Source organism: Triticum urartu, chromosome 1A, assembly GCF_056163025.1.
Source record: "Triticum urartu cultivar PI428250 chromosome 1A, HENAU_Tu73, whole genome shotgun sequence".
Classification (NCBI taxonomy): Eukaryota; Viridiplantae; Streptophyta; class Magnoliopsida; order Poales; family Poaceae; genus Triticum; species Triticum urartu.
This window is the reverse complement of record NC_141873.1, coordinates 437,514,756-437,536,331: the sequence shown is the minus strand read 5'-3', so window position 1 is coordinate 437,536,331 and position 21,576 is coordinate 437,514,756. Positions and strand designations below refer to the sequence as shown.

Here is a 21,576-nt window from a genome sequence, read left to right as displayed (position 1 = left end):
TTTCAGAGTTCAAGTTTAGGTATTAGCTCGCTACAGTTTAGTCAGTAGTTCTGTCCCTTTGTTCGGTGAACTAGTTCTGGATATAAGCATTAGAATGAGAGTGGCTACGTATTCGGATTACTTGACTCGCTTTCCTGTTTCCGAATCCCTTCTTGCATACAATCCTAATTCACAATCCGATTCTTGCTCGATTCTATAATGAAAAACAGACCTTGTGCCATGGATTTGATGAAGCTTGAAAGGACTCCCCTTGTTCGAAGCCAAAGATAAGAAGCATACGGGTGACAACCCCAATCCTTATATATCAATCCAATTACCGGAGGAACGAAGAACTAAGTTTGCCTGACGCCCGAAAACAACTTGTTTGTTTTGGTGGAAGAGGAAGAAATAGAGAAAGATCGCCGCTTTTCATACGCTAATTCGTGATTCAAAGTAGAGCGAGTGAGGGAGCTATACCCGGGACTCAATCAACATATGCCAAGTGTTCCGTAATCTATGGGCAGCACTCCGTAGGAATGTTATAGTCTAGGCATGTCGTAGTAGTCATTAGACAGAAAGAGGAGAAACTTAACATGTCTTATTCCGAATTCCTGCGGTTGTCATTATGTTCCAGCAAGGAAATAGTCATTCTTTCATTCCGAGCATTCGACTAACGGCACAGATTTCTAGTGCTATAACAGAAACTGCCCTTAACGCGCAAATGAAAGCCCTCACAACACTCTTTACCTGCAACTGCTCCCGCTTATGGTAGTAGATAAACAGGTGGTGGACATGTATCTGCAGCCTCTGCTGCTGGTAGATTGACTGTTTTATATGGACTGAAAAAAAAACGGAGGGTAGTGCTTGAGAATGCTACTCTATTCCTGGAATTAGCCATCCCCTTCTTTGACTATTCGACCTGCTCCTCGAAGCAAGGAAGGGAATGAAGATGGCATTGAATGCCCTTTCCGCAAGAAGGATAGGAGTTGGCTTACCGCATCTACCTTCTCATCGCGGGATAAGGGCTGGGGCGTTAACTTAAGTACTAAAGCTGCTGGAGCGGCTGCCTTCGTTGATTCCCCACGAAGGAATCGGAATATCGCTACTTCCCCTTACTGCCCTAAGCGGGAGAGATGGATTAAAAACCTTGTGTGAAGGAAAGGCTGTCAAAGTCGTTGACCATTAATCCGGTTGAAGGACAAATGGACAGTGAATCAACGGAATCGAGTTGTTCTAAGGATTCGGATTCGGCAGTCGAGACATCTATATCTATGGAATTTCAAAAGAGAGAAAAGGATCCGAATCCGACCCGAGGACGAGCTCAAACCTTAGGGTTTGAAAAGAAGAAGTAAAGCTCTCGTTTACTTCAATCAAAAAAGGTAGGTCATAACACAGATTGAATTAGACCTTACTCAATCACTCATCGCTGGAAAAAGTAGAGCGATTTCCTCGCAAAAAAAGCACGAGCGAGATATTCTTCCTTAACAAGGATCTCAATTGCGGGAAGAAGTACAAAGGGCAAAGGCGGAAGTGGAAGGGTCAAACTCCTCTATCGGGGAAAGACAGGAAGGATCAAAGTGTAAAATCACTTGTTTGAAACATCTATAAAATAGAAATGGCTATTAGAAGTTGTATTTTCGGTGGTCAAAGGGAAGGAATCAGAAAAGAGGGAAGCGCTCTCAAGGTAGAATCAGTTCCAGGCAAGTATGTCCATTGAAAGGAAAGAGTCCCTAAACAGACAGGTTTTCAGCAAATAAGACGGGTCCTGGTCTTCGGCAACAAAAGAAGCCGAAGCGAGAGCTCGATCAAAGAACCTTTATAGATCCTCATCATCCTCAGGTTCTGGATACACAGCGAGAAGGGAATCTTCCTGTTCGAATGGAAGATTTTCGAAAGAGAGGGGAGAAATCAATCACATGCGTGAGCGGATCGAGCTATTATATAATAAGTAACGGCTGAAAAAGCTATTCTTGGTAGATCCACTTGTCAAGGCGCGGAAAGCCGTGTTCCTTCTCAGCTCACGCTTTCCTGATTGATTTGAAAGACCCTACACACCACCGTATCCTTGGCTTTCTTCCCACTTTCAAAGAACTTGCTATCATTCTTTCGATTCTATCTCCTCGCTTTAGGTCTTATGCTTCTTATTAAAGGGGTTATGCCACTCCGAGTCCATCAGTGTTGAAGGAATGGACAGAGACAGGCAAAGACAAAGTACTGATTTTACTACCGATAGAGAGCAGAGCTAGAGACAAGATGCCTAGGACCTGGAGGAGATCCATAAGAACCAAGTCGTGGAGAAGATAGCATCAAACTGGAGATAATAAACCTAACTCTCCGTGCTTTAATCGAGAATGGATACAGGGTCGTCGAGCGAAACCTTTATTAGGGGGTAGACCTACCTTGTTTTGTTGACTTATTGCTTTCCAGCAAAGCGTGCCGGCCCTATCTCTAAAGCACCAAACTTCCACATTTTAGGAGATGCCCTATCTTCCCTTAAAGAGCCAGCTTATTGAATAGAGCTGTCACTCCTTACCTTACCTAAGACCCCTTCGGGATATCTTTTGAAAACCTTTTCTCTGAAAAGAAAAGATGTTTGCGATCCCTTGCCCGCTCGATTAAAGAAAGTGGGATCTGGCCTTGCATTTTTTAGATAGGGCTCCCTCACGGCATTCTTGCTCTTGCATTTGAAAGTCGAATCAGGATTCCATCTAGAGAAAGGTTCCGAATGGAACTAGTGAATGTGTATGCCGAACGTAGGCAGGTATACCTGACCTTTGATATTAAGCTATGATCTCTCTTCTCTCTCTTGAAGTTCCCACAAAGCGACTCTGAACCTAAGACCGGGTTGTGGGATGTCTTTTGATATTCTAAACTAAGAAAAACGCAATTGGATTTCTTTTTATATCCCTATGATAGGAAATGAAAGAAAAGGTCGAGCTTAAGCCGATTCCATTGCGGAAAGAAAAGAGGCTCTCCCATTCCCACCTGATACGTCAAAAGCAATTGACTAATAAGGGGAACCAACCAGTCGAATTCGATTGATTATGTCACTCCGCATTACTAGAAAAGGGCAGCAGCTTTCTACTAAAATGGGCTTTGGCACTCCTTCCGCTATTACTCGAAATAATAATAATAGTGAAAGGGCAGTCGAATTTGTGACTACGTCAAAGGCTCGTTTCACTCGAATTTAAAGGCTGTAACTCCTACTTATTTCTATTAATTAAAGCTTGCCCATGGCTGCTTTCTTCCCATTCTTTCTTCTTTCTCCGTCACTAGATTCCGGTTAAAACGCTTGGTCCACCCATGCTTTTCCTCTCCATTTTTCATATGGAAAGGGAAAGCAGTGCCAACTTATTGGAATTCTGCATGGCATATTTCCCAACCTTCATTCCTGCTATTCCAGGCTCTAGTGCTCAGTCATAAACCTATTGCCCGCTCCGCTTTCCCATTCCTATTGCTTTCGGTATCTGAATCTTCCTGAATTCAAGTAGAGAATACCAGGGCTTTCTTCTTCTTTGATTTTCCTTGGGGCAGAGGATAAAAAAAATGGATTTCCGACATAGCACCTGCGGCATTAGGATTCTAAGATTTAGGAGGGGAAGGCTGAGGAGAGGGATCACATGCATTGAAGCAATCTCAAGATTCAGAAACGATCAAAATAATGGTACGGGGAGAAGAAAGAGAGGAGAGTCACGAAAATAGGGTAAACGCAAAGAGACGATGAAAAGCAATCAGAGAGGAGAGGGAAGAATGACAATGGAAATCATAAAGCTCAGCGAGGAGCACATTACTATGAATAATAATGGAGAGGGACATTAAAGGGGAAAACTGAGCAAAGAGATATAAAAATATATTAGAAAAGCTTTTCACTTCTACTTCGTTTTCTTGTTTAGATTCATTACTTCAGTGATTGAACATGGGCAGATACCTATAAGGACCCCATTTCATTGACCTTCGCCCTTTTATATCCCTCGTTAAGATATGTTATCCGGACCAACTCCCACGTAGAAAACCAAGAGCAGTGAGTTACAATAGAAAGTCGTGGGTTGAGCCGGAGGTCACTTTTCCCGATCCATCCCGAAGGGTTTTTTCCCTCTCTCGCCCCATCATCGTACCCAGTCCTGCTATCGGCTCAGCCCTATCTATTCATCTCTTTTTTTTTACATGGAGATTTTTTGGATCTCTCTTGTTCATAGATCTTGAAAGCGGATCAATAGAAATTTCTCAAAGGATCTATCTATAGAAAGATCTAGATCTCTATCATCATCTATCTCTATATCTAGATATGGAAGAACCCTCGAAGCCTGTCCCCGACGACGATGCCCCCTGGGCGAAAGGAAAGGGGCCGCCATTCTCTTTCTTTCTTCAATCGTTCCGATCATTTCTCTCATTCCCTTTTGTTTGTTTTTTCGGGTTGGTTCGTTTCCTCCTCCTATCTACGCAATTCTCTGTCTTCGTTCGTGATCATCTTAGGCGAAAGGATAGGTATAAATTTTGTGGAGGGGCGGCTGTGAAAGGGCGATTCCCCCTTTTCCATTGAAGTAGGGAAGGGGGTGATTGATCTTTTTTTGAATCAGGCCTTACTGACCAAGTGGTGGTATAAGCTTCATTGCGGATGAAAAGAAGTCCTTGTGAGCGGAGCTACAAAAGGAAGTTCAAGCTCAAGAAATCCTCTCAATAGGGATTGGGCAAGCAAGCTGTTTGTTTATTTGATCTTACCCGGTTGTGAGACGGGACGTGAAGTCAACCAAGTACATGTGTGTTCATAGTGTCCCCGGCACCTTCCTCCTAGCTGAGTATGGATGCTGAAGTTAGCTGGAGTGTGGGGCGAGTGCGTGGTAGATGGAACTCCTATTTACCGCATTTCTTCTTGCACTTCCAACTTGAAGAGGAAGAAGCATCTCTCTTTGCATCTTCAATAGATAGGAAAAAGGATCTTGACCTGAAGCCTTCGACCAAAGAAAGGGAGACTTGGTGAAGTCAGAGGTGGTTTTCCTTCCCTAGATTCATGGAAGGACTTTTTGAAGTTTGAGTGAGGAAGGAAAGTAAGGAAAGCGGGAAAGGTCCGATACAAAGGAAAGGGTTGCGAGGCTTAACGATTTAGAATATAGCTGTTGAGGTGGCACCTGTTCCCCCGGGGCAGGGGTATATGCCCGTAGCTTTCTTCTGTCACTTCTTTCAGATCAATGAAGTGGAAAAGTAATAGAGTAAGGGACCCTTGTTTACAAAGAAAGCTGTCACTCCAAGAACTCGAAGTCAAGCATCTTCGGGAATATCCAGATTAGTCTTCAACTAGAGAAAGGATAGGAATCTCCTTTGCTGAGTTTTCTTCTCCAGCGGATGTAGCGGTAAAAGATTCTATTCTTTCCGCGGTCTAGTTACGTCTTTCCTCTCCCTATCTAAAGAGCTCTATTAACATAGACCCTCTCCTGACTCTCTATCATTTTAAGAAAGCAGCAAATCCTTCTCTCTATTCTACTATCCGATCTCGTCTGTTGAAAATCGATCTGAAATATGGTCATATCTTCGTTATCCCAATAGTAAACCTTCTTACTTCTCTTCGCATCTCGAAAGACGCAAAAGATCTGTTATTAGCTTATTTATAAGCTGTCGAAGGTCCTTAAAAGCCTTGATTTTTGGCTTACGGCTTACTTGCCTTTTTCCTTAAAGCCTATATAGACAGACATAGACTGAGGGCATTCTGGGCATCCATGCTCCTGGCAATGGCAAGATCCGAGATGTCAGTTGCTTGTCTTCAAGCCTCAACCTTATTCTGACTCCTACTAGGGCAATCAGGTTTAAGTTAAGCCCGAACAGCTTAGTTTTCCACTTCTCTTCCGACACAAGCTTCTTTGCCAAGCCTTCCCCATCAACTGGAAATCCAGTAAGAAAGGCAAGGGGCGCAACGGCAAGGCAATCTCAAATCATAATGGGAGTTTTAGGTTTATTTAGATAGATTCGCCTTTGGGGTTGTTACAGAATCGGTTCTTCAAGAAGGAGCTCTTAGTACGGTGGATGCATCGAATGCAAGCTGTAAGGAAGAATAATTCTCTTAGCAGACAAGAATGAAATTCAATTAGTCCCACACTTCCCGCAGGAATCGAAGAGTACGCAAGCACATTCATTTAATGGGAAAGCTTTCCTTGGCTAGGCCCCTATGAAGAAAGATGCCAATTCCCAAAAGCAGTAACAATAGCAATAGCAGTAGGAGTAGCATTAGGAATTAAGACCGTCAGGCCTCATTCATCAAAGTAGCAGTCCTTAGGGGCTGAAAAAGAGCCCAGATTCCCCGCAACAAGCTTGGAAAGGAAGAAGACACGAAGGGAGGAGTTCCGCTTAGCCTTTGCTCCTCTTTGATAGAAGTAGCTCTTTTGTTTGCCAGAATGGCTTGTTAGCAAGAAAATGCCTTCTTAGGAAGTGAAGAAGAATACGCCTGCTTGAGAATGCCCTCTTGTTGTTCTCGAAAGATGGAGGGGGGCAGATTTCACTAAGGAAAGGAACTGAACTAATGGACGAGGAGGAAGAGAATATAGAAAAATTGCCGACATTCAAGCATACTATAGATGTTCCAGAACTGCTAAAGGGAAGTTCTAGTAGAAAGGACAACTAAGCGAAAGGCCTTCTTAGAAAGGCGGAGTGACAGGTAATGCCCTATTTCCTAACAGTGAAATCTAAGATCAGACAAGAAAGAAGCTAAAGGCTAGGCAAAGAAGACGAGGGAGAAATCGTAGGTGAAAATGTTGGGTTACCAACTCGGGTGGGTTCTCACACCAAAGTTCCTTTGTTTCGGGCAAGCCCAATTACAAACAAAAGAGAAGGTCGGTCCCGTACTCAAACCAAATCAGAAGGGCGGTACTCACTCGGATGGAAGAATCCCAGGTCGGTCCCATACCCGAACAAAGGCTAGACCGAAGGTCCCGTCCCACGGGTTAGGTGCTTAGCTGAAGGTGGAAGGCGAAGCCAAGGCAAGAGCAAGGGTTGAAAGACAATATAGAAGAATTCCATCTCCCCTATTTGTTCCATTCTCAATGGTTGGTCAAGTTGAGATGAACTACGGGAATCTATATATGGACTTCAAGGTCAATCAACCCATGCAAGGAAACTCGACGGAATTTGTTTTTTTATGGATTCAAGCAAAGAATGAGAAGTATGGCTTGGCTAGGGAAGCAGTAGTAGTGGCAGAGGTCGAGCTTTGAGATGAGAAGAGGGCTGAGTCGTCTAGCTTTTATTCCAAAATCACGTATCACCGATCAGCCTATTCGAGAGGAGCTGCTTGCCTTGCCCACTTCAATAAGGAAGACTCCATCCATCTAACCCATATCCATTGGAACCAGAAGCGAGTGGTAAAGTCACCCTTTGGCTAAAAAAACGATTTGTATGCGTGGCGCAACACACACCTCTGCAAAAGAAGAGAAAGAACGGAAAGAAGCAGGCCCACAAGACGACAAGTGGATTGAATATCCTTTGCTTTCGTCACCGGTGCTATTGAATCCGCATTTAGAAGAAAGAGCTCCGGGACTGAATTGCTTTGAGTGGGGCTTGCCCATTAATTAGATCACCTGAGTAAGCCAAGAAAGACGAAAGCGATGGATGTATGTGACAAAGAGAACTTATGAACATGAAAGCCAGCCTGTTCCCTAAATATTTTAGGAAGCGAAGAAGACAGAAAAAAGTTCGGTAATCTTCTCCCTTTGGTAGGCATTTACCCAAGGCACTGATATTATGAGTCTCTCGATTATACGTGAAATAGGGAGTTCAAGGTCTTATTCGTCTTTCTTGGCCTATGTGAATATGAGCCAATTCCGGAAAGTGAATAATTCACTATTGAAAGTGCAAGTCGACGTTCCTGATATGAAAGTGAAAGTGGAGTGAAATCTGGATATGAAGGTTCAAGTCCAGTTCCAATCTGGATATAAAAGTGCTGTTCAATCGTCGAAAGTGATCTCTCTTTTGTTGTTCTCTTTTAGTCCGCTTTTCTTTTTTCTTTCTTTGGAGTCGGGTTCTTAAGACAGGACTGGAAATCGGGTTTTCTGAATATCTCTCTTCCAGAGAAGTCAGTTTGTTCGAGATCGAAAGAGTGCCCTCGAGAGACTAGACTGATAGTAACAGTAGTGCGCCTTCAGTTGAGGAGAACTGTTCACAAGCAGTGGTTATGAGCTCTTTCTTGTGGAGGTTCAGAATAGGTAATTCCTTCACTTCAGTTGCACTAGTGGATTGAATAACCTTTTCTTTAGTTCTAACAAAGTGCATGTGTTGTTGGTTAATAAAAACACGAGTTTCGATAGGTTGGAGGAAAGATACTATAAGTAGGACAAAGAAAGACCCTATAAGAGACCGGAACTCAATACGATTCAACCAATCAAAATTGCTTTGCTAAAGATACCCGTTCCGCTGTTCCTTTACCGGCAACAACTATTGAATAACAACCTTCGCTTTGCTTTCGCATCGGATCTCGGCATTAGCAAATCTAAAAATAGAGTAGATCCCGGGGCGTACCTAATGGTTTCATTGATTTGAATGGATTGATCCGTTGTACCGTTGTAGGAATCCTCATCCGATGTACGAATCCCGTGGAGGAAGTGGGGAAACAAATCCAATTATTTGATTTTGATAGGAGCAGTGCTCTATCTCTTCACTCATGAAGTTAATACAAGTGAGGATTGATTTCAGTTATTCATATAAGAAATAAGAGGAATAAATAATCTCGGGGAAGACAGGCTTTCTCGCTCTCGGCACATCTTCGCTAGGGATTCTTCTCTACCTTCTTGCGTTGAGATGCCATCAACTCTTTCCTGGGGAATCAGGTCAATACAATACTCTTGGAAAAGCAAGCTATAGCAGATCCTTGAGTATAGAGAAAAAGGAATGGAGTTTCATTAGCTCTCTGCGCACATCCAGTATAATACCTTTGCGAGCCCCTACGGAAAGGGGTGCCGTGTTCTCTTTACAATGGGGGTGATCCTGGTTTCCAAAAGCTGCTGGTTGGTTGTATCTTTTTCTATTGGCAATCCCCAATCCGTTGCTTGTTCGTTACGAACAAAAGAAGCCGATACCAGTTCTGGTGTTTATCCAGCGGAGGCTCGTATCTCTTCCATGTGAGACCAGCGACCTCAGATCATCCCGGACTTATGTGCTGGAATAGCTTCGTTATGAGTTGAAGCAGCCTCAGCTACTATTCCTACTAAGGAGGAGTCGCCTTTTTCCCTCCCTTTTGCAATCCCATGTTGATGTAAGGAAGCTGCTTTAGAGTATTGGCAAAAAAAAACATTACATGCAGGTCCAGATCTCCTTGCGTTCGTTGGTGGTTGACTACCGGGAAAGGGCAGAATAGCAACAGTGAGGAAGCATACCACCCAAAGCAAGACGTGAAAACCTTCTTCGTATCCAAAAGCCCCTTTTAGTCTGTCTGGCCTTAGTATTTATGATACATAATCGCATCTTCTCCCCCTTTCTCGTATCTCCACGGAAGTAAGTACTGGTATGATCGGAACTAGTATTTAGATATATGTGACCCTCTAGCGGTTTGACTCCGTTGATGGTATACGGAACTTCCTTCCTGCGAAAGGTCGAGTTCGTAAATCAAGCTTGTAGAAAAAGCGAGTACCGGTATTTGATGGTGATGGTGAGGATGACTAACCTCGCTCTTGCAACCATGAATATTTTCTAGATACTACGGGCATATACCTTCTTCCGAAGGGTCCCCGTCCTATCTTTTTCGCCTTCCGCTCTGGAATCGACTATTGGTGGGTTGTAACGTGAACCTATGGATCTCAATGAACAGCTTCGATACCACAAAAGGATGGGCAAGAAAGACAGCAGGTGTTGAGCCAAAGCCCTAGTTCATACACAATCATAATGTTGGTCAACCATCCGAACCGGGATTCCTGTTATTCATACGAAGGAACAAGAAAAGAAGAAGTATGGGATAAATGGTTTTTGAGTTGGGCATGATGAAAGCGGGTACAATGGCATTACTTAGAAGCTATTATGTCCTGTCTTGGCTTTAGCAATAAGCTTGTGCGACTGATGACTCCCTCCATCCCTGGCATCGCAAGACTAATGGATAAGGTTTTGTCGCATCTTAATCGAACCGCATGCGGAGCTCAGCTCCTAAGAAAATAATAAGAAATATCTAGTTTTGTTTCATAAGTGGCGAGCCAAGGAATAAGAATACCGCCCCCTGATCTGTATTTCAAAAGCGGATTCAGCGCTGCAAGAAATAGAATTATGCATAGATTGACTTGTAAAGAAAGACGAACCGAACAGTGCTAAGCAAAGAAAAACTCTCTTATTTCTATGCTCGATTCAATCTCTACTCATCTGCTTTTAGTTCTACTTTCTGTATACGAAGTCCGAGCTTTTCGAGCTGCTCAGTTCTCGCTATGTCATTTCTTGGTTTTTAGTGCATTCACTCAATTCTCTGTGAAGTCCATGGACATGTTGTGGTTCATTGCAGAGAACAGCCATCACATGGATCAAGCTATAAGGAATCACCCGCGAGCGAGGGCAAGTCTCAATTACGGTAGGAATGGAATACACCAATCATAACTCTGGTCTGGTCCCTAGTTCCCTAAGTAGTTAGTGAAACTTCCAGCTGGACTGACTGGATTTAGAGCTTAATGCTCCTATCTTTGAACTAGAATCTTAGCGCTTATTTCATGAAGATAGCTACTTTAATTGATACAAGAATGCCTACTTTGGACCAATAGGATCTACTCCTACTTGAATGCCAATCCAATCTCTTTCCCAATAAGAATTCCTAATCCCTAAATCCAAGCAAGGCATGATTGTTAGTCAGGATAACCAGCTTACGTACCGCATTAAGAAGTACCGACTATGCTTTTTCCGCTTCTTGGTCAATAGGACCTACTTCTCTGGTAAAGTAACCTTCAAGACGGGTTTGGAAACTTAGGCATACAGCATAAAAAAGTTCAGAAACCTCCGTCTTTTGGTCCTATTTTATTCGATTCAATGTGGGAATGACTAAGACAAGTTAGGCGAAACAGATATGCATGCACCATAGAGGTTTATCCACCATAGGTTTGTACACAAGAATAGTAGTCACAGCGAGGGATACAAGCTTCTCATAGAGCCAAATTGAAATGGCAAGATAGAAATCTGCCGTTGGTGGAGATGGAAAGCTTTGTATATTCTACGCTCGCTTAGAGATGAATCATACTTGATCACTTGATTGACCCACTTGGTGCCATAGGGTTGCCTACTTTTGCGCTAAGGGATCTACCGCGGGCTGTGCCTAGCGGATCCCATACAGATCTATAACCTAGTCATTACTCAAAAGGTTTCTCGCTTGAATAGGCTGTAATAGATCCTTCGATAAGAAGAGGCCTAGCTGGCTTTATGGATCCTTCCTCGCAGAGATGAGAATGGAATCCAATAGAATCGAACATAGTCAAGTCAGCTCGAGGCAGAGGTATCCATCCTTAGGCCTGGACTCACGAGACCAGGTTGGGTGCGGAAAAGGTGATGAGAAGTGTTTGCATAGAATTTATGGGTGTTGGCTATTCCTTTCCTTGGCCATGGCCAGTAGAAAGAATGGAAACCTTGGCCAGTAGATGGAAAGGGTACGGGAATGGGGATAGGGAAAGTGTACCGTTTCTTGTTTTGGTATGGGTGCGTGCAACACTGATTATTGATCGAGGCTCGTAAAAGAAAGACTTGGGTTTGATAGATCTCCTAGACTAGAATCACTCCTTCCGGCATGCAAGACTTGAGTCGCCATCTCCATATCGGGGTCTGGGAAGCTCGTCTGTCTGTTTGGGGATTTCGATTTCCAATCTTAGGCTGTATGAAACAGAAGAATGAGAGAACTAGTTTCAAAGGATAGCGATAGCATTCCCGGAAAGTGAGCTTGACCCACGGATTCCAGAATGATGCAACAAGAAATGGTAGCTTTCTGTGTTCCTAGGTGGATGGGTAAAGGCATTCCTAAGATGAAGATGCGGATGAAGATGGGGCTGGGCTATTGGTAACACCATTCCAGGCTCTCCAATTCGAATAGATCAATGGCTTGGTCTAAGCTTCCCTTGGTTCTTCCGTTTCGAGAGGAGGGGTATCAGATTGTGCATAGGTTGGTGGGTCAGGCTCGGTGTGAATACCTTTTGTGAGTGACTCACCATTCCTGCTTGATCTGTCTCCTGCTCCAGCCCCTGCTCCTGCTAGAAGGGCTTACGACGAATAGATTGTTGGAATGGCTTTAAGTGAAAGGGAATCCGGCAGCTTATATAGCGCTAGTGAGAGGCCTCCTAGTCTATTTCGATGGACGTCTCCTAATCCTTCTTTTTCTATGGGTTCAGGAATGCCATGCCAATAACAGATAGAGCAGCTAATGGTCAAGCCAGAGGCAGCAGGTCTCATTCCAGACTCCACTCAGAATACCCGGCTCTTTTTCTAGACTCCACTAGGAAGACCTTGCTCTTTCACAGATACGGGGATCAGACATGGCTATCGCTTCGACAGCTTCTCCGGATGAAAAGACGCCGCCCAATGGATGGAGTTGGAGGGACACGGAATCCTGGATATCTTGCCTTGGTTCCGACTCTAAACCGTTCTAAACAGATTCTTTCTGCATACTGATGTTGGCAGTTATGCCTAGGTGATAGATGTATGTTGCTGGATTGGAAAGCTATACGATCCCTTTTATTCAATTATGACAGCTGAGAGGAATTTGGGATGGCCCCGCTAGAGTTTCCAAAATGAATCGAATTGAACCCTATTGTTTTTTCACTCTAAATTCCATAGTATCAATACAATAACCTTTGAGAAATTGTGAGAACGGGAAGATGCAATCATTTAGATGGTGAAAATAGCCGAGAGTTGAGCAACCCCTAAAAGCACTCACAATGAATGGTACCAGCGGATACCAACCAGATAGAAACATGCTGAGAAATCTCTGTTATAGCTGAAACTAATATACCAATCCTATCCGTGACCCTTTCCACATTCTTTTCTTAGTCACCTAACCTATGACTGCTTTTTCTTTTAAGCTTTAATAACCTTAACATTCGAATCTGCATCTGCTATTTCAGTTCTGTCTAAACATACTATTCTTTGATCACTTGAAACATAGTAGAAAGCATCTAAAACAGATATTATTGTGGATTCCCTCTCCTTGTGGGCTGGACTCCTTTTTACATGGACAGACAGGAAAGTGGAATCTGAGGAATTAGCTGGAACAGACTCACCTTAGCTTTGAACGACTATATCCCCTCTTCTATCTACATATGGATATATATGGTCTTTAATAAAGGAAGATGATTTTAGCCGAGGACTAACACAGCTTCCATTTTGCAGCACATCTCTCAGTGGGAATAGCATCATCCATGACTTCAGGCACAGCTAGCTACGGGTAAGCACAAAAGGTAATGACGAGAGGGCCGTCCTATGTACCCTGAAAGAGAAACTATGTGATAGAAGCCCGCTTTCCCTCTCTTCTATCCCACCTAACCACTTCGGGTATCAGTGGCCTCGTGATCTCCATGAACAGAGATCACTACACAAAAACAACTATATGAAAAACTTGCTTGCTTCTTCGAATCTCGAAATAACAGAACATATAGAAAGTGTTTTTGTGATGAGACCATTCTCTTCGGGGAACCTATAGAAAGATTATCAGACGGCTTTCATGATATTATGCTTCCTTGCCCGTGTGGAACATGTGTGAGCATTATGTTTTTCCAACAAGTGATCCGACTGGAAGAAGTGTTATATGAGGACTTCGAGATCAAATAGAGAATCTGTCTCTCCATTCCTCGTGAGCCACTTATTTCTCCGAAATCAGAGATCAGAGTGATTTTCCTCCTTTTTCCCAAATAGTCGACGGTCTTACACCATTGGGATACTTCGGATAAACTGGAGTACATATATGAGAGACTGGTGCTAAAACCTTTTCTCGAGATATCTTCCAGATTCTTAGGGTCCTTGCTCCGGATCTCGCCCCCCCGGTGCGAAAGCAGTTGGTTCCGTAGTTTGAGAATTCTACTAATTCCAAGTATTCCATTATTATTATTAAATAAGAGAATATAAAAAGTAAAGAGGAGAAGACATAACCAGAAGAATTGTGAGAAATAAGTTAATTTATCAAGTTGAGGCATTTCGATTTGGATTTCAAATAAGAAAGAAAAAAAAGGATTTTGTGAAATTTAGGAGTCGTTCGAAAGCATCAAGAGGGAAGAACTCAGATAGAAAGGCAGGCGAAGTTGGCGGCCAACCTAATCCCCCTCCCAGTTGTACCCTTGTGCATCCCCTTCGTAAACGATTTCCACTGGATCTGGAGATTCCCCGGGTCCCCCCGAATCGTCATCTTCGGACCCTGAATCATCATCCCACCTTTTACGCTTCCTCGAAGAAGACGGGCCTGCCTCGTTCGCCCCATCATTTGCTTTTGTGCTTTCAGGGGATCCCGTGGAATGAGCCTCCTGCTCTTCCGCAGGCGCATCGGGGTCGGGAGAATCTGGTTCACCGAGCTCGGCGCGGCGAAACCGCTTCGCCAGATTGGTGGCTGTTGCGACGAATTCGCTTCCATCTCCGGCTTCCGTATAATCAGAGAAGATTTGTTGAAGAGTATCTCCTCCCTCACTATTCCACAATATAAGACTTTCAGTGAACGATCGCGCAGACTCACCCTCCTCTAAAGGAAGAGGAGTGCCTACTTCGTTAAATATTCTTTCAACCTTGGAAGTCAACTCCGAAATCATGGCTTCGGGATGGGCGGCGTGCGCCATTTCCTGCTGGAGGTCTGGTAGTCCGCCAACGGGAGGTTGGTCTATGGGAAAGTCACCCTCGTTAGGAGCATTGGTCATGACGAGAACATTGAGATCCGCGACATTCTCATTCCCAAGATGAAAGGCTATTCCTTGAACTCCGAATAAGACAACTAATGCCATTATTAGTACTGGCAACGCAAGACCAAACGATGGTATAGCAATGAACAAAAGAATGACACTTGGAAATAATGAACGAAGAATCATTGGAATTTCCCATCTTTTTCAGCTCTACTCCCTAAAAAAAGGGGGACTTTCTAAAGTGACTGGGTTTTTTACCCAAGAACCTGCTATTAAAGAGAAAGAGACAGACTAACAAGAAACAGCCTTTACTTATTCCTACCTGGGACTGAACACCTACACAATAGAGATTTGAAGAAGTAACAACATTGTTCTTTTTAAGTACAGTAAGATTTCGACAAAAAGAATGGGGGTCTTCCCCTCGCTTTGAGGGTCGCTTGAATTTGAGTTCGTTTGCTGGTCAGGATCGCCTCGAAAGCCATTTGCGGGCGCATACGTTTTCTCGCTTCATTGTTATACGATTTTATTCAAACGAGATCCCTACCTACGACATAATTAGCGGGTCAGCCTGCCTTTAGCCTTGGAAGAACTATTTGGTTGGTACTTGATAATTTCTATCTGTGGCTACTCCGCGAGCCCTTGCAAAATGGGACTTCCCTAGCTATCAGTCTAAGAATGCTTCAACGAGAAAACAAGCTGTCACATGACATCGTCTACCAACTGAGCTATTTTCATCGCCATTGAAGCAAGTTTAACGCAAGCTCTACTCCCGGAAAGACATGAACTCGGTTCCCGTACTGGTCACATGCAATTAGAGCCTATCATCCGCAGATATGGGGCGTATGTCTTTACTATACGCATATTTTTATTCATCCGTGATAAATGAGTGCTTCTCAATCGTTCCAGTCCCATCCTTGCGTCTCTCTCCCGGTCATGCCGTCTTCTTCGAATCCTCCTTTACGATGGTGGTATTTTAGATAGCCTGAAAGGCCCCGTCAGCGATAGAAGCTATGGGTTTTTTACTTGCGGTAGACTGTACCTTTTTTATTTATTTCTTACCAAGACTCTCTTCTACGGAATTCCTGGCGTAAACCCCCGGAGGGCGTGCCCCGCAGGGCGTTTGTTCAACATAACAAGAGCAGAGCTTCAAATCAGCTCATTTTCTTTCTCATGTAAAAATGGGTACTCCGCTGCTTTGTTTTTTCCTGAGGATACCAACTTAACCGATGGAATGGAATGCATTCATCATCGGTATGGATTTGATACCAACTCCCTATCGTTCTTTCGTCTATTATGAGATTAAGACATTAACATGCGCCAGTAACATTAAGCATGATCGTATCCGGAGGAGCTAGATTGTAAAAAGATAAGGAAACCTTAGATGCTTCATGATTTTCTCTTTGGCTCGATTGCTTTATATTTGTCTTATTTTAGGAAGGCCTAAGAATGGAAGAGAATGAGAGATATTCATGTTATCGCGAGCCGCAGGAGACGACTAGTCATGTACAACCATTTCGATCGCTTTAGCGTGCTGTCTTCTTGTCTCTACTCGAGATCTATTCTATAATTTGACATGTGTGGCATGGGGGCCGGCGGTATTGTGTGTTGTTGAAACACTGGTAGCGAAAACTAGAGTGGAATGCTTGACGAAGACACTGGGGTTCCATGACGGCTACGCTGTAGACAGTGAGGGACGAAAGCTAGGGGATTTCCCAAAGTGGTCATACTCTCTTACTGAGTTATCAAACCTGCCTGCACCAGCCAACCTACCGCGACACTTGGTCGGTACGTGTTGTTTATCTCCACGCTATCTGTGACAGTTAGCACGCTCCTTTATTACAATCTGTGTATTATTCAACTTAATTAGATAAAGGCCTCTCATTATTTGTTTAAATCTTTGCTACTTACAGATGTGATTGGTGTCGGGAATCCTACCCAAACTTGGAAAAGAACTATTCTATTTGGCACTTGAGAAACCGATATAGGATTTAGGTCGTCCCGACCAGTAACAAAAGGGAAATTGGGCCCATTCACAAGAAATGAGAATTCTCGTTCGTATAGTATAAAAGAAGGAGGTCGGCACCGTGCTTTGGACAAATTGACTTTCTTCGCCATTCTCCTTTTTCATCTATATACACAATTCTACTTGATTTGCCCTTGAATAGTAAGCCCCGGAATTACTAAATTGTATGGTTGTTTTCCGCGTGGTGAGCAGGATCCAACCCATCGAGCGGTGGCCCTATCCAACGGTTGGTTCTTGTTATAATGGTTGGGGATACCTTTGATTGTGAATACCAAGTGGAACAAGCGAGTAAAGAGGGAAGGCAGTCTAAGTTTCCAATCCAGTGTCCTAAGCGCCCTGCTTTCGTCTTGATTTATTGCATAGGTAGTGTGCAGCTGCTGCCCGTTTCAAACTTGTACTCCTCTGGTAGTGTAGTAAAGCCCATTAGAAGTGAGATTCGTTGATTCTATCAATAATCTTAAACTTAAACCTCGTGAAGCCCTACCCTAGGTAAAGGGCTTCTGCTACCAGACGGATTGAGTGAGGAAACGTATGCACGGCTTCACTATTTAGTAAGGGCAGCGGCTTTAGAGTAGGAAAGGGTGTGGCCATAGTTTCCTGCACACCGAAGCTATTAGTGACCCGCTTTGGAGACTCATCCCAGGGAAAAGGTAGGAGCGCCAAAAGCATCTGTTGGTGGGTAATCAGCGGAGCAGCTTCTTTACACGCCGAAGTAGATATGTATGGTCAGGGGAAACCGACAAAGGAACCATAAGCTAGAATACTGGTATCAAGAGATGACAGGTACAACCCCATCTTCTATTCTGAAAGGAAAAAAGAAGAGGTGCACACGGCTAACTAATCTAAATAATGAGTGAGAAAAGACCTTCCTTCGTGGGCATTGACCGCTAAAGATGCCACTGCTTCTCAATCCGAGACAACAACTAACGCTTCTTTTGGTGTTACTACCCCAAACCCCAATCATTCTGTTCGCTCATACCACGTCTCAATAATCACTCCAATCTGACACCTGCGCCATGTTTCTCGATCAAAAATGAATGAACTTCTGGTTCAGAAACCAATCGTGTGGATACGTGGACACAATGGGATTATTCCTGCGAGTAAGAAGCGTTCACAATCGGGTAATTCGTACCTCCAGCTGTCTTTAAATAAATATCTCGCCTAGCAGGAACCTAAATCCCAACTAGATTAGATGGAAATGCGTATCATGTGAGGAATCAATCCTACACTCCTTTCTGGTTATTTGAAAGTCGTGCTAGCATTCTTTTTTATAAACAGGAATGGAAACAGAGCTTTAGCCTTACTTAGCTTTCTAAAGAGAAACAACTTATCTCCTTTCCTTTTTACAGGTGTACAGGACCCGAAGGGAGAAATAGACCCGCACCGGACGAGTTAAGCGCTAGGCGTTTTCTCGCTGGTTAGCGCATCCGTGTACCATGGACCCCATAACCCATTGTATGCCCTAAAGCCCTGAACCCCACTTTCTCCGCCTTTCGAAGGTCATACCACTAGTGTAGTACTGAAACGAGGATTGCGCCTAGCGTAGGACACCTAACTTGACTCAGCATCCCTTGCTAAAAACAAACAAGGTGGGTTTGTTGAAACAATGGGTACTTCCGGAATCGAAGCCAAACAAAGGGCGAAGCCTAGGACTTGAAAGAAAACGGAAGCAGTGATATGAAAACCAAAATAAGAAAGAATTAGACGAATAGGACTATCTTATTAACAGTGTTTTTCAACACACCCTCATCAGATCATTTACGCGGGTCTGACACAGGCAGTGAAGAAGAGGGCGCTGGTAAGCTACTCCTATAACTTGATTTCGAAAGACTTTCTCGCCTGAACAATTATAATAGCGAACTTCACCGAACCAACCCTTCTTTTTCGCCAGGTCTTGTCTAGTTACTTTCCAAAGAAAAGAGGATGCCCACTTTAAAAAGGGAAAAGGCAAGGCTTGATCTTATCCACCAGCCTCAGCAGCCCCTTTTCCTCTAATCCAGTACTAAGCGCTATCGAATTGACATAGATAAACATGGAGAGAGAAATCAAGTCCCGGCAGTCCAGTCTTTTCTTCTACCAGCTCTAGTGCTAGCTTTCTCCGATCTCTCTGTAGACAGCATTAAATAGGGGTAGGTACCATATTCATAATACTAGAAGGTGATCCCTGCTTAGAGACATGACTGCGAGCTGTTTGTTACCTGATTGTCACCGAGCTTGATGCTGCTGGTCTTCCACCTCACCCATAATGTTGAGGAAACTTGACCTAAGCGGAAATGGATTGCGAAACCATTGATTCTTTCAAAACCGGTGTTTCTTACTCTAAAAAATAAATGATAGGGTTTAGGTCGCTCTTACTTTCTTAGCGCTTACCGGATATAAATTCGTATTTATCTCCACTTACTAAATAGGGGGTGCGGAAGGGTGAAAAGATGGAATTAAGAATGATCTACGCCATTGCCATTCTTCTCTAATCACCACTTCTTCCTTCAATATCTCCTCCTGGCGCCAGCCAGTGAGACCTTTCGTTGCATCCTCCACCTACCTATCCCCCTTCCTATTCAGGAACCAACTGGATCAAAGTGAGGCAAAACAGCGTCTATCTCCTAGAAATAGTCTTTGTCGAGCTCAAGCTCAAGATAGTTAAGTTTTTCATATGGCCAGTGGTGAATTGATACTTTAACAGCGAAAAGTGCACCTTCAGTTGGAAAAGAATGCGCGATCTGTTTCATTCGGCTAGGGGCTCTCAACCATTCTTTCAGGTCAAGCGGAACCATGACTCCACTCGTTAGGTCTGGTGACCCTACAAATATTATATGTGAACCCACGATAAATGTGCTTCAGTGCTGCCGTGCTTTAGAGAAGCTGTCGTGCCTACCCCACCCCAATTGGTCGTGCTTTTCCTGTTTCTTAAGCCACGCGAATGAATAGGTCTGCGTTTGCTCGGAGGAAGGTGTTTAGCCAGAGCGTTTCTCAGCTCAGACAAAGCTTCTCTTTACGTGAAGTGCCACGGTTCCTTTTCCCTCTTGACCCGGCTTTTCCTATTCTAACGGTAAAAACTTGTACTGGAACGGCAGCCCAGGGTTCGATCTTTGTTACCCCACTGATTGTGCGATCTTCTAGGCCGATATTGGCTTACGGAAAAGAAAACTCCTAAAGTGGCAGATTTGGAAGCAAATCCTGAGCTTCCATCAATGAAATTCCATTCAATGTGCCTGGGGTCCCCTCTGTTATCAATAAATGAGTAGGCGCTGAAGACGGCGAGTGCGGCGCATGAGGACGGCAGGGATGAGTTGCGACTCAAGGAGCACAGAATGTAAACAGGCAAGTACCCGCTGTTGATGCATCGTCGGAGTAGGAAAGGGAAAGCCCTCGAGCTCTAGCAGTTGTCCCGCGTGCATTGGCTTAAGAAAGGAAGTCGGCACCGGGCAATCCGGAATCGATTATGCGCCTCTTTTCCTCATTCAAAAAGAAAGGACTTGTGCGAGTCACCCAGCAATGGCTTTTCACATCGATGATGCATATTTCCAATGCTTTTTGAATTACAATAAAAAGATGAAATAGTTCACTCTGGCATAATCCATTGCAAGATCCGTTCATATTAGCTATCTACTGCCTGACTTGCCCCACTTACTAAATAGGGCTCATTACATTCATGGAGAGAAAGGTAAGCGTGTAAACAAAGCTAGCTTCTGCCGGAAGAGAGTTGCTTGCCTCTTGCTGCCACTAAACCCCAATGTGAAAGAAAAGCAAGGCGATCTACCGAACAAACATTTCCTTTCTTTTTAATAAGATAACATTGGGAGAATATTCCTGGGATTTGTTTTGTACCGATTGAATGATTTCGGCAAGCTAAATCCATTCGTTTGGGATCCTTTCTTTCTCCCCTTTTTATACTCAAAAGCCGTTGCCTTTCCTACTCGAAAATGGCTTGCTCCAATTATTAAATAGGGCGGAGTTGTCCTTTCTTACTCGATAGCCTTTGTGCTTCCCCTATTTAATAAGTTCAGATGGGAAATGCGGATAAGCTTGAGAACAGACAGCTCTTCACTTTAAAATCCACCCCAGGTATCTCTACCTGTAGGCAGAGGGTCCTCGTTCTTCTGGAGATGCCGCTGGCGCTGCTGAAGTGGATTGGGATGGCTGCGCCAAAGTCTACTGATCCATTAATAATTTGCAACATAAGCTTTAGTGCCTTGCTATGGCGAGGTCGTCTCCCCGCCAGAGTCGGTGAAGCTTGATAGTATCCTCGCATGAATTCACATACGTAAGATCCCGGTAATCTTCAGGACCATGGACATCGTGAACGAACTGGCCTCTCAATCCTGATGGTGGTACCCATTCTGCTAGTGCGAAAGCTGTTCCTGTTTCTTCGTGATCCGATCCGGTATCAGCGGATACTTGCATTTATCCGGGAAGGGTTGAAACAATGGAATGCAACGCAACAAGAAAACGTGTATGTTAAGTTCTATAGTTGATGTGATGCGGCTCGACTCATCATTGCTCTCACAAAAAATCAATGTTTTCGGTTCCCTTTTTACTCTCGAATTATCATATAGAAAGATGTTCAGATTCAGTTCTCTCTGAAAAGGAAGACGGGGCCCTTAGGGACACAGTAGTACCATTTCAATTGTGCGAAAGGTCGTGTCCTGGTAGCCTCTCTGCTGTAGTAAGATGAACGGTCTCATTGTATAAAACAGTCAATTCTTCCATTTATTAAATTGTCAAATCGAGATTGTGTGGGTGTAGATAGGAATAAGTCAAGGCTGTTTCTTG

The 21,576-nt window shown here is 43.8% G+C and overlaps 1 protein-coding gene and 1 long non-coding RNA gene across 3 annotated transcripts in view; both read right to left on the bottom strand.

Moving 5' to 3' along the window:
* Nucleotides 1-21,576, bottom strand: part of LOC125531996 (uncharacterized) — a 167,342-nt gene that overhangs the window by 89,807 nt on the left and 55,959 nt on the right. The gene's annotated exons all lie outside the window — the stretch shown is intronic.
* LOC147991597 (uncharacterized) lies at nucleotides 14,062-16,545 on the bottom strand. Its single transcript, XM_087524272.1, has one exon. The coding sequence runs from the start codon at nucleotides 14,964-14,966 to the stop codon at nucleotides 14,208-14,210; it is 759 nt and encodes a 252-aa protein (XP_087380398.1). The 5' UTR covers nucleotides 14,967-16,545; the 3' UTR covers nucleotides 14,062-14,207.